Raw genomic sequence first — 12,840 nt, 5'->3', positions numbered from 1 at the left:
CCCTGACATGCAATTCCTTAGTGACAGTAATGTCCAATAATACGTTTAACTCTGGGCAAGCTCTTTCAGCAACACCCTCTACAGTCATCAAGGGAATGTTTCATTAAGATATAAAATGATTTTTGACCAGAGCAATCTCTTAAAACGTGAGAATCTGTTCTGACATCTTCTGCCATTTAAAGGTGATTGAGAATATTAGCTGTGTTTCAACTGCAAGGAGCCTATATTCAACTTTGCTTCAGTCTCTGAGGCCAAAATTTCATTTAAAGCCAGTGTGGCCTAGTGACTCTTCCGCAATTTACAAACTTCCATGAGGTGTGCTTTATTTAAATTATTTTTCTTAACATCATAACAGTAATTTTAGACAAATGCCATTGGTGTTCAGATGTTAAAAATGCGTGTCAGTTCTGACAGAAATAACATTTTAGGAATACGAGTTGCAATCAGATGTGCTTGACGTGGCATCAGGACTATAGAGTCATGATTTGTACACAAGCCCATCAAATGTTCTGAGTGGACAGCTTCCCCACAGAGATGAGAACAATGACGACAGAAACTCCAGTGGTATTAACTCTATATTTTTGAGCCACGGATTACGTTTGCCAAACGGCAACGAGTAAACGGCGATCTGGCAAAGTGGAAACCCACAGGCTTTAAATTTACGACAACAGAATACTGCAGTTATGAAAAAAAGCATTTTTAATTCCTTTCTAAAATCATCTCATCTATGTTCACACAAGATTTTAAAACCTCAAAATAATAAAACAAACAAACAAAAAAATGTATTATTGTTTAATGTTGGCATGTCTACTGTGAGCAGCTCGCGGCAGTTTTTACAAGCGGCGGGAAATCTGGGACTTTTTCGGGCCACGTGGCACCAAAGCCCCAAACTGCTGACCCAACAGGGGCGTGGCCGTCACCCCAACAGACAGCAGGGGTCGCCGTCATGTTCTCCACGCACCTTCACCTCGGGCTCCCCGCTGCTCGTACCTACCGCATGCGTGTCACCTTGTCGGACGTGCGCTAGGTTCACATTGCGCAGAAAGAGGAGAACGAAAACGAGAAAAGAAACACAGAAATCTAAATTAACACGAGGTTAAATGCAGACAAATAAAATTTAAACCTGTGCCAAGTCCCTCACGAGACCTAGCGTTCATGAAGTCCGAGGCGAAATAATAATTTACAAAAAAAACAAAAAACAAACAGGATTTCTTTTTATTTCATTCACTACTAAGCCTTAGTAGTACGAGGGCTAGTATGTACCAGTACTGACCAACTGAAAGGAGAAAGCGATCTGTAATACAGGAGCTCGACACCCAATGCGGTGCAGGAGCCAAAAGGACTTCCACGCCAATATGCGCATCAGATCTTTGAGGGACACGCCCGAGAAGAGTGTCTGAAAATAGCTGGCGTTGAAAGCCATTGGTGTTTCGAAACGGGGGGGGGGGGGCAGGGGGGGTTGGAAGGGGTAGAGGAGGAAGAGGTGGAGGATCAGAAATCTTGAACGTGAACACTACGCTTCTGGGTGTCCGCAAGGATCGAAGACCTAGGATTCAAAATCAACATAAGAGCTTGACAAATGGAAGATGACGGCGTTTCGCTGTTGAATTTACCCTCGACATCGCTGTGTGTTTGTTTGTGTGTGTGTGTGTGTGTGTGTGTGTAGGGGGCGATTGAGCCTGGTTATAATACAGGTGATCTGGAGCAACTGGATGAGGTAACATGTGCACAGATGGAAGGGAGAGACCCCCGTCTCTGAACTTGGCTGCGAAGCAGAGAGAGAGGAGGAGGGGGAGGGGGGGGGGGGGGGGCACTCCAGTTCTGTCCTCGCTGCTCTGCTCAGCACGTGCGCTCACCTCCATAATATTACGTCTGATTGATTTGTCTGTATGATATCTGATTTATTATTTTTTTTTAATGAATAGCTTTTGCACTTCCCTTTAAACTTTACAGTACAATAAACTATAGTGCACAATAGTACTCTGAGCCACGCTATACCCCCCCCCTAGAGCTCAGAGTGGGGGGGGGCGGGTCAGCCATTCAGCACTGGTGACGTCGGTTCACTGCGAGAGCCACGTCAGACAGGGTCCCTAGGGCAGCGACGCTACGCAGCGTTGGGGGGGTAAGACCAGCTGATCCGGTGGGGGGCCCACTGCGGCCTCAGTCCTGGCCCGGGTCTTTGGTGGGCCCCCCGTCCAGGTAGATCTTGAGCGCCTTCTCCTTGCGGGGCGAGTAGCTGACCCGGTGGCCCGTCTTCAGCAGGCGGCTGCTCTCCTTCTTCATCAGCTCGGTGCGCTCCTCCTCCGACAGCTCCATGGGCTCCTCCGTCTTGTCCCTGCGGAGGGGAGGCGAGCTTGTGAGGAGGGGACCCACAGGGGTGGGGGGGTCTGAGGGAAATACGAATGCAACCATGGCACTGCCGAGGGTGGCTGCCCCTACCCTGCTCCACAGCAGATGCTCAGCTTCTGACATGTTGGGCTACAACGACGATTGGATTAGCTTGATGTTTGCATGGAAATATGGGTATTGTAATAGTAAGGAACCTTGAACATGCTACTTAACCAAATCTGCATAAATGAATGATAAGTAAGCTATGCAAGTCGCTCAATAACCTCTACTATGCAAATGAATGCAAATGTGCCAAAAACCAAAGAGTATTCTTCCGCTGCTACTCAAAGATTAGAAAGATTAGAAGTTACGCCCACCAAAACTGATTACCCAGTAGATAAGAATCCCCACTTCACTCCATGTGCTGTAAACTGTGACCTGGCTGTACTGGCATGCAGGGCATGTTTGTTTCCTGGTAAATCACGCAGACAGGATAGCTGGACATTTCCAGCTGCAGTACAGCAGAGTGTGTAACTCACACACGGGTATGTTCTATGTAGCAGGATTTGTAATCTCCGGTCTGGGAGTGGAGACTGCAGCGGTCAGTATAGGAGCTGTAGCAGTGTGAGGTGCAGTGGATCTTCCCCAGGTTTTACCTGTAAAAGACTACGGCGCCGTCATCACAGATGTAGAGAGGCCAGACGTTGAGCGTGGACACTTTCGGGTTCCAGTCCAAGTCCTGGTGGATCTCCAACACAGAGATGTCGCAAGGAAATGTTCCCCTGCCCTGTAAGAGCCAGTGAGGATGTTGTTCAGGGTGAGAAGTTGCAAAAAATGCATGCAAAAAACTGTTAGCTCCAAAGTCTTCAAACACAACATGGATGGTTTACCTACCTTAGCGAATTCCAAGTTTTCAAGGGGAATTCCGCTAATTTCACTGAGCTGAAAAACAAGACGTTGACATTTCACTATATATTAAGTTCAACACACATCTGCCCATGCTATGTGAAATGCTGGTAGTGCAGTCAGCCTGATATTCCTGAGCTGGTTACTTCTGGATTCATCGTCATGCATTAGGATGCGGTGTTAATAAATGATACCTGCATTTCCACATCCAGGTCAGAGTGGGGCTTTATCATGCTTTCTGCATTTCCACTTTTTCAGGCCTCAATAGGGGCTACAAGCAGTGCCAACTCGGTAGCTCAGTTTTCCCCCTGAGTCTTGTTGCTTGTCCCGATGTTTTAGAGGGCCAAGTGTGGTAAGGGTTAGACTGCAGCCAAGTGTAAAGTTGCTGCATATCTGGAAAATTTAATCCAAAGCCCCAGTAGCCTTTGTGACTCATAACTGTGGGTTATATGGTTACTGATGCTTTAGATGATAATGTAATCAAACAGAGCATGTTAACATTGCACAATAAATGAGACTATACAGAGGAAGCTTGGAGTATGTTAAATTATGAAGAATACAGGCTGTGGCACAATCACGCCCAAACATGTCCCCGGTCTGGCAGAACTTTGGCAGTGTGCTTACTCACACACATTTAAGTGGACTCCGTTTGTGAGACGCGGGTCGGCACGCTAACCTTCTCCTTGAGCTCGTCCACGCTGCTGCTCTCTAGCACCACCTCCTGGAAGGGCTCCAGCTTCATGTGAGCCGGCCTCCAGCGGCGTGTGAGGATGGCCAGCTGGGACATGGATTTCATCTTCTCCGGTTCTGAGGGGCACAACAAAAATATCACACAGGTGCATGCAGGCCCAACACAACTGCCCTGCCTCTATACACAAACAGCATCCTGCTCATCCACCACGCAGTCCTCTAAGGCCCCTGTGCTTACTGAAAAGTATCTGTCTGAGTCTGACTTCTGCTCAAGAGCCATTTGACTGAAATAAAGATGCAACTAAATGGACATATGGAGATTGCGCATAACCAGTTAATCCCAAAGGGTTACGTTAACACTGAACTCTTGCGCATAATACAGGACTCATGTAAATGAGATAGTATAGACAAAGTTCCACTGCATCTGAATTTAAGAAAAGATGGAACCATAACATAAGCTCTAGTTACAACTGCATGTTAAAATCCTGGCATGCAGTAATCATTAACAGGTCACTCAACTGCTTAGCAGCACCATTTCACCTAACTGATATCATTCCTTATGAGTTCTGCTGTGAGTGAACTTTCTCCCTTTTGAAGCAGTGGCTGGAAGAGATAAGCGGGCAGCTTCTTATGTCTCCTTTATTTCAATTAATGTATATGATAAAAAAAGGCTCACTATGAAAGATAGCCACGTTAAATATAATTACATAAACCTGTAAGATCTGTAATATCAACATATCGCTATGGTAAAGCTCATAGTTTGTTTTTATTATTTCATGCAATTATTACTTTAGCTATGCACTTACTGGATTCTCTCAAGGATTGACACACTAATCACACCAGTTGCATGGGCCCAATAATAAGATGGGCAAAATAATTTTCAATCCACTTGTTTTCATCCATTTCTTGAACTACATGTTCTGTTAGCCTGACATTTACAAAAACACTCTCAGTATGTTCAGCAAGCTAACCGCTGGCACGCAAGTGAACTGATATTAAAAAAAAAAAAACATGCATTTCGTAGGTTACCATCAAGAACTTCTAGGAAGACCTCCCAGTTGCTGGAGATGTTAATGTCTTCTTCGTAGACGTGGTAGTCCAGGAACACTGTCCCTGGGTTCTTCCATGTCTTCTTCCTCAGACGAAACCTGAGGAGGGCGTGGCCGAAAGACAGCTGACTTACATTCAACGGCAGTCAAAGTTTGCACTCATCCTTTAATACATGCCAGGAGACAATGACACAATGTGTTTTTTCTTTCTTCTTTTTTAAAGGCCTCTTCGAAGAATTACTGCCTTGATCTTTATCAACTGCACATTTAGATCCATTACTATCCATTAACAAAGAGGGGACAAAGACATTACAGAATAGCACTCAAAGACACTGACAACAGGGAACAGTCTGTCTCCATTAGCACACCACAAAACTGTGACATCACAGATCCTGTTCCCCACGGGAAGAGCTGTGTGTGCTTTTGAGGGCATGTGTGCATGTGCATGTGGATTTGCTCCTGCAGGTTAGTGAGCATAGGGCTGTAAGTGTAAATGGGTTTGTGCGCACAGATCCATCAGAAAGTGTAAACGGGTTTGTGAGCACAGGACTATCAGAAAGTGTAAATGGGTTTGTGAATGCAGGACTGTCAGAAAGTGTGTTGCCGGAGAATGCCTCTTTTGTCTGTGTGCGTGCCGGCGTGATGCTCACCTTTCAATGCTGAGGTCCAGCTTGCACTGGTCCCTCAGCTGGGGCAGCAGTTCCTCTTTGGACTGCCTGACTGTCATGCCTTTGGCGAACACAGAGTCCACCAGGAACTTACAGGGCTGGAGGGGGGAACACGGCGGCAGACACTGTTACACACACTGGCACGTTACACTTCAGCTGGGTGGCAGTAGACATGCTCACCAAATAAAATGTGGCAGACACTTCAGTAATGTTACACTGCGTTTGTCCCCAATAAAAAGATAAATTAAAATGAAAAACAGTATCAGAAGTGGTCATTGCAGCACCTTATATAAACACACAACCTTATAGCGGGAAATAAATCTGGATTAAATGAAAGATAAATAAGAGCTCCTCAGTGCTGCGCTGTGTTAGTTATCAGTCGGACTTTCGGTCCGGCTCGTGCTCAGTACTCACCTCTGGGTCGTTCACGAGTAGCTGGTACACCTTCACTCGATATTCCCCTTTCTTCAGTGCTCTTCCTAATCGAATAGTTATCTGTTCACATCAGAGAGAGGGGTTATTGATTACGAGGATCAATGACACAGTAACAACACACCAACAGGCCAGGACATGGCCTCTGCATCTGTGCTAATTAAAGAAGGTGATGACATCATCACAACGGCTCCTGGCTTGTTTCCTGCAGGAGGTGTCGGCCTATGGCAGGGACTGACCTTGTTGTCATCGGAGAAGGAGGAGAGCGTTTCATTCAGCCGAACGCTCTCAAACTCCTGGTTGTTGGCGTAGACCCGAAAGACCTTGAACTGGGAGGATGACACGCCCACAAAAGGCTCCAGGTTTTGTTTGAAAGCGGCTAGTGTGATTCTCTTATCCACATGGACCAGCAAGCCTGAAAGACCAGTTCACACACAAACAGTACTCATTATCAGAACTCCCATCTCTGAAAAGATAATGCAATTACATTACTGAATTAAGGCTCACCACTCAGAAACCAGGCTGCCTTAATTTATCTTATTATGGTATACTACACTATAGAAATAGGTGATGTCTGGAATGAATTTCGCATATTTCTTTTTCTGGCAGGTTGCATAAGGACAAGCTGGCGTCTGGACACACCAGATACTCTTTCACAGATCTACCTGCTAGGTAAAACTAGCCAAACCCATTAACTGATTTTTATACATGTTATGAACTTATTTCAATCTAACAGTTTGATGGAAGCTAATCAATTATGCGCACAATGGGACTAAAGTCAAGGATCATTTCAGGATTAGATTTACATACAGTATAGGAGTGAACCACCGCTGCCTTAAAGTTAGATTATGTTGACTGTCCCAGGCAGCTAGTGAACAGCACAGCTATGAAACAGGAAGGCTACCAGGCGGGACACGCACATTTCTGTCCCTCCGCGGAGCCGTCCTCCAGGGAGCAGGGCTCGGCCCGGAAGTACAGGTACTGCGCCTCGGCCTTGCTCTTGCCGTTCTCGTCGTACTCGCTGTCGGTGCCGGAGTCCTCCTCGGCCGTGTCCCAGGTCTCCTTCTTACCCTCGTGGGCCTTGGAGCGGCGGCTGCTGGTGATGCTGTGGGAGTCGAGGCCGTTGGCGAGGGGCAGCGGGGCGCCGTCGGCCCCGCACAGGCCTCCCGCCAGCGGGAGCGGCCCGCTGTCGGCGTTGCACAGGGTGTCGCTGCTGTGGCTGGAGCTCAGGATGTCGCTGTCCACCGAGCTGGTGCTGCGGTCGTTGTTGACGTCCGAGTCCGAGCGCTCCTCCGACGGGAAGGGGTTCTCCGGGTCGGAGGTCCCGCCGCCCCCGCCCGAGCCGGACGCCGCCCGGATCCGGTTCTCCAGATCCCGGTTGTCGGCGGCCGAGACGGAGGGCGCCGAGTCGGCCTCCTGGGACGGGGACTCGATGTGCTCGAAGTCGCTGGCGTCCGAGCTCTTCTGGCTGTCGCTGGCGCTGGAGCCCTGCTGCTCCTCCTGCTGCTGCAGCGACAAGTTCTTCAGCTTCTCCGTGCTCTCCTCCAGGATGGCCTCCACCGACTTCCTGCTGCCCTTCGGCCCCTCGAAGGCCTCGCCCGGCTCGCCCCCCGCCTTTTGGCAAAGAGTCCTGCCGGCCAGGGAGCCGGGCGCCTGCTCGGGCAGCGAGACGAACAGCCTGATGGTGTTGCCGTGGCGATCCAGCAGCTTCCACAAAAGTGAATCAGTGAAAGTGACCTGGTGATCTGTTGAGTCGGAGCTCTCCACAAACACCTGGGTACAAAAGTACAGAGGTAGAATCTGTTATTACCCTTGCCTGAGGGCATCATATTTTCCTGTTTATGTCTATATGCATATGTACATTTTCCTCTTTGTCTCTGTACTCAGATCAGTTTCACATTTTAACGCTAGTACAATCATCACACTTTCAGACTGTGCATTTGAAGACCTTAAGAAATCTTGTCTTTTTGCCCATTTAGTGTTACTCACAAGCAAAAAGTGAAATGCACAAGAATCTGTGTGCAGTGGTTTCACGAGAAGCAAAGAATAAACTCAACAAAGAAATCTCCTGAATTCAGCAGGGGAGGCAGTGAAAACCAGCCTCTGACCATCAACAGCACGGAGCCCCGCACACAGGCAACCAAAAATAGCGCTTTCGCCCCCCCGCGCGGGGGGGTATCTACAGACAGCTGTGGGGGAGCAGGGAGACGGGTCGAGCACCTTGTTACTCCTGAAGAACCCTTCCGCTTTCAGTGTCTTGTTGGGCACGTAGAGCAGCCGGAGGTCGTTATAGCAGCGCTCCAGAACCACACGCATGGTTTCTGCAGACAGCCCGGTCGCCTGAGGGAAAAACAAACACGTGTCAATGCAGGAGCCAGGGCTCTGAGGCGGGTAACGGACAGGGGAACGGGTGCACGGACACACATATCCCAGCATTTAAGGAAAAGGCCACTGCTGAAGATGTGTTAGAGAGTTGATGCTCTTCACAGTGGGCCGTGATGTGCCTTAGAGGCTAAGGAACTAGCCTTCTGCTGAAGAAATGCCACTTCCTGCCCAACATGTCCAACCTTAAGCTCAACAGTACAATCTGTCTGTACCATAAAATATGCATTAAAGCAAACTCAACAGGTAGAGCCTGTACTGTACTGAGACAGTACTGTTAATATCAATCCAAAGCTCCATCCTTTCTCCATCATTGCCTTTTGTAGTATGTACTCCTTGGCCCTTGGAATGACTCCAGGTCATTGAGTATGTCTTTAATTGTTTTAAATTATTTGTGCTTTTAGGGACATCTATATTAATGTCAAACATATCTGCGGTACCCTTGACCAAAGTAATGAAGCGAGGCAATAAATGTCCAATAAATATCTGCTGCATGTTTAATAAATCACAATGTAAGCAATGTAAGTCGCCCAGGGTAAGGGAAGGTTCACACAAATAAATGATAAATAAAGTCACAGGAAATACAGGCCTTGCAGCTATATTTTAAGAGCTTTAATTCAGTAATCCTGCTACAAGGTGCCGATACAGCCACCTCCAAAAAGCTACAGGTGCTAACAGCTGAGACTCAAGTAATGTCAGATGCAAGACATTCAATTAACAGCTCAATCCAGCCTAATTAATGGAGAGCTCATCAACTGAAAGGAAATCCAGCACTAACTGCATGATACGGTCATCTGTAGTCTACTGGTTTCGTTTATGTGACAAAAGCCTTCAGCTGTTAGCATCTGCTAAATGAATGTAATGTAATGCGAATGTAATTTAAATTTCACTGCTTGGATGGAGGCTGCTTTTAAAGCTGTTTTATGTGTTAATAACAGGAGACGAGGGCAGGCCTGTGAGGCGGTACCTGAGCGATGAGCTGCTTGAACTCTGTGACGGTCTGGTTCAGGTAAGCCCTGACACTGACCGGGGGTGCGATGGTCTCGCTCTTCAACGCCACCACATGCACCTTCACCATCACCTCTGGAGTGGAACACACACAAGGAGGGGTGTAAACTCGAGTTCAATTCGTTACTGAAAACTAAAACTATTCGTCAACGACTGTTTCTCCTCGTGACAAAAACGTGACCATAGCTAAACACCTTTAAAAACAATAACTACACATCTTTTCATTTTCTCCAATGAAAACATGACAAGACAAAACAACATCAATACAAAACAGCATACGGGCGTAGCATGTTCGGTCAGCTCCGTTATGGAGTAACGTGAATACAGGGCACCAGGAACCCTTTTAAAAAACCAACGTCTCCTGGAATGGCAGGTATGCCACGCTCCCACATACAGGCTAAGGTACTTGACAGAATAGAGGAAACACCGGGTAGCTCTGGAATGCCACTTCAGTGTGTGAAGTAATGTGGGCAAGCCCATTAATTGTAAGGCTGCCATTTATTGCCATCAATACTTTTGAGCGGGAGCACTATTTTTGGAAAAGCGTACCTACTGGCATATGGAGAATATATGATTTGTGCTTGCGAGCAAAGCATCTAAATGCTGAAAGTGTTATCAGACAGTAGTTCTGGCTGTAGACACTAACTGCATGGCAACAGGCTGACACCATGTGGTCAGAGGTTGTACTGCAGTGCCGTTGGCCTCCTCACCTCCTGGCTTGTATGGCTGGAAGACTTGGTCCGGCCTTCGGGTCTCCAGCAGCAGGTCAAACATGTAAGAGGACTTGACCCCGCCCAGAAGCAGCCCCATGGGCGTGTCCTCCTCGCCCTCGTAGGAGCGCTCCAGGTATTCGTGGAACTCGTCGTACTTCACCAGCCGACAGCAGTCCAGAGGGACTAGGGCCTCCAGGTCCATCAGCTGTGACGCACGTACGCAAACACAAACACGCAAACACGCACACACATTCACACACAAAAACACGCACGCGCACACAAACACGCACACACAAATCGCACAGACACACACACACCCACACACACACAAAAACACGCACGCACACACAAACACGCACGCGCACACAAACACGCACACAAACACCCACACACACACAAAAACACGCACGCGCGCACAAAAACACGCAAGCACACACATGCAAATGTGCAAACAAATGTACACACGAGTGTGCGCATATACACGCAAATACACATGCATTCACATACACACACATACACACGTACACGCGTACACAGGAAAGAGTCCAGGCACTTGAGTTCATCTGAGACAACGCTGTGACCTACATTTCTGTATATAGTCACTGCTGCATCATCAATTCAGGGAGCCTTTGTGGATTCAATCTGAGACCTGCAGAATGCACTTTGGCTATGCTGACACTGTGGGGGAGGTGACTTTCAAGAATTCTGCAGTGCGGATCCTCTGAACACACTCTGGCCTCCCTTACACCTGATCTGAAACCACTGTCTGTTTTCACACAGCCAGGATATACAACGTCAGCAAGTATCTAAGACATTGTATCCTGCCAACAGAAAATTACTAAAATAAAGCAACAAAATGCATCACTACACTCTTGCTCAGAAGGTCAGACAGCACTACTGATAAGGGGTGGTTTGTTCCGTGTACCTTGTAGGCGATCTCCACAGCTTCTTTCAGTGTTTTGTCCTTGTGCACCTCCAGCTTGTTCTCCACCATCATCATCTTCACAGGGTGCATGCAGAAGAGCTTGATCTGTCCCGACACACAGAGGCGGAGAAGCAGTGAGGTCAGATTAATATGAACAGCCACACTGGAATGGATGGAATCATAACCACAACCACGTCGGCAGGACTGGGGTTATGAGCACACCCACATTGGTGGGACTGGAGTCATAACCACACCCACATTGGCAGGACTAGGGTTTTAACCACACCCATGTTGCCAGGACTGAGGTCATCATCACACCCATGCTGGCAGGAGTGGGGTCATAACTACACCCACGCTGGCAGGGCTGGGGTCATAACCACATTCACGTTGGCAAGGCTGTGGTCACGACCACGCTCTTGTTGGCAGGGCTGGAGTCATAACCACACCTACACTGGCAGGAGTGGGGTCATAACCATGCTTGTCAGCAGGGCTGGGGTGATCACCATGCCCACGTCAGCAAGACTACGGTCATAACCACGCTCTTGTTGACAGGGTCATACCTTGCAGGTGTTGCGCTCTATCTCCCGCTGTCTCTTCTCCTGCTCCTCAGACTCCTTCTCCTTCTGGACCAGGCGTTTAATGTGCTCTGGGAAGTCCTCAACATCCAAATATTCTGGACAATCAAATCAGAAAATACGCATAAGTAACAATCAGTGCTCCTGTGATCAGAACAGATGTAGCAAGATACATTCGGAGTGCATCTGGGGATTTTCTCTGCGAGTTTGTTAGACATAAGAATGTCTCTGTCCACCATCAACAGGATTATAACTGGGAGTTATCTCTTCTTTTGAAGTCTTACTTGCATTCCTGGAGGGGTCTTTCAGCCTGTAGATCAGCATGTATGCGTTTGTAGAGCTGTCAAAATAAACAAAGTCTGATGAGTATAGCAGGGGAGAGGCGGCTACAGAACATCAGCCCACCCAGATTGCACCTTCCTCTGGTGCTCGAAAATCATATTCACCACCCACGGGTTCCATTTCCCCATGGGCTCACGCCCATCAATTTGGCACGAAACGGCACGGCAATCAATGAGGCATTGTGCGCTCGGGGACAGCGTCCCGCCTGCCACTGCAGGGAGACATTAGCATAAGCAGCACCGGCAAACACCACTCCAGCCTGATGCAATCAAAACAGAGTTCAACCAGGCCGAGACGGCACGCTTGCCTTTGCGTTTATGGGAAACGCCAGCCCGGAGGATTCTGGCCGATTAGCGGAAATCGCAGAGGTGCTTGTGGAAGGAGGGAGGGAGGGACGGATGGCGAAAGGGGGCCGCACTGACCTGGCAAAGGCACTGGAGTAATAGCCTCTGGTTCCTGAGGATCCCCCGTAGGTCTTCCGAATGTCGTCCTGGGTGATCTGTGCGACACAGAGATCGCACACTTCAGCACGGGGTGGAGGGAGCACCAAACACTGTCAGCCACACAACGAGAGGCGAGCTCCGCCCCTGGCCCTCCCCCGAACATCCTGCTATACGGGCGAAGCTCCATTTACTGACGAAAAACTCTGCTGACAGCTGCTGAGGTACAAAGCACAATGCCCTTAGAACTCTTTTCAAACACCCAGTAACACCTAGTATTTCCATGCTTTTTCCATCTTTGGAATTGTAATGTTACTGTGTTTTAAAAAGCATTTCCAGCGTGAGCCAATGGATTACAGTACCTGCACCTGTACCATCAAAT

General features: G+C 48.2%; 1 protein-coding gene across 3 annotated transcripts in view; it reads right to left on the bottom strand.

Annotated features, from left to right (window-relative positions):
- Positions 1-1,613: 1,613 nt before the first annotated feature.
- Positions 1,614-12,840, bottom strand: part of usp47 (ubiquitin specific peptidase 47) — a 29,613-nt gene continuing 18,386 nt past the window's right edge. For all 3 annotated transcript variants that reach the window (XM_036543428.1, XM_036543429.1, XM_036543430.1), the window contains 16 exons: positions 12,441-12,517; positions 11,961-12,016; positions 11,662-11,774; positions 11,102-11,206; positions 10,174-10,381; positions 9,423-9,538; positions 8,294-8,413; positions 6,994-7,846; positions 6,313-6,488; positions 6,056-6,136; positions 5,624-5,739; positions 4,954-5,072; positions 3,911-4,041; positions 3,223-3,270; positions 2,985-3,115; positions 1,614-2,335 (listed from right to left, as the gene is read on the bottom strand). In XM_036543428.1, coding sequence (XP_036399321.1) covers positions 2,161-2,335; positions 2,985-3,115; positions 3,223-3,270; positions 3,911-4,041; positions 4,954-5,072; positions 5,624-5,739; positions 6,056-6,136; positions 6,313-6,488; positions 6,994-7,846; positions 8,294-8,413; positions 9,423-9,538; positions 10,174-10,381; positions 11,102-11,206; positions 11,662-11,774; positions 11,961-12,016; positions 12,441-12,517 — 2,625 coding nt within the window. In that variant the 3' untranslated portion in view covers positions 1,614-2,160. The remainder of the gene's footprint in view (positions 2,336-2,984; positions 3,116-3,222; positions 3,271-3,910; positions 4,042-4,953; positions 5,073-5,623; positions 5,740-6,055; positions 6,137-6,312; positions 6,489-6,993; positions 7,847-8,293; positions 8,414-9,422; positions 9,539-10,173; positions 10,382-11,101; positions 11,207-11,661; positions 11,775-11,960; positions 12,017-12,440; positions 12,518-12,840) is intronic.

The sequence above is a fragment of the Megalops cyprinoides genome, chromosome 13 (genome assembly GCF_013368585.1).
Source record: "Megalops cyprinoides isolate fMegCyp1 chromosome 13, fMegCyp1.pri, whole genome shotgun sequence".
In the NCBI taxonomy this organism is placed as follows: domain Eukaryota; kingdom Metazoa; phylum Chordata; class Actinopteri; order Elopiformes; family Megalopidae; genus Megalops; species Megalops cyprinoides.
Note: the sequence above shows the minus strand (reverse complement) of the source record. Positions and strands in the feature narration are given on the sequence as shown.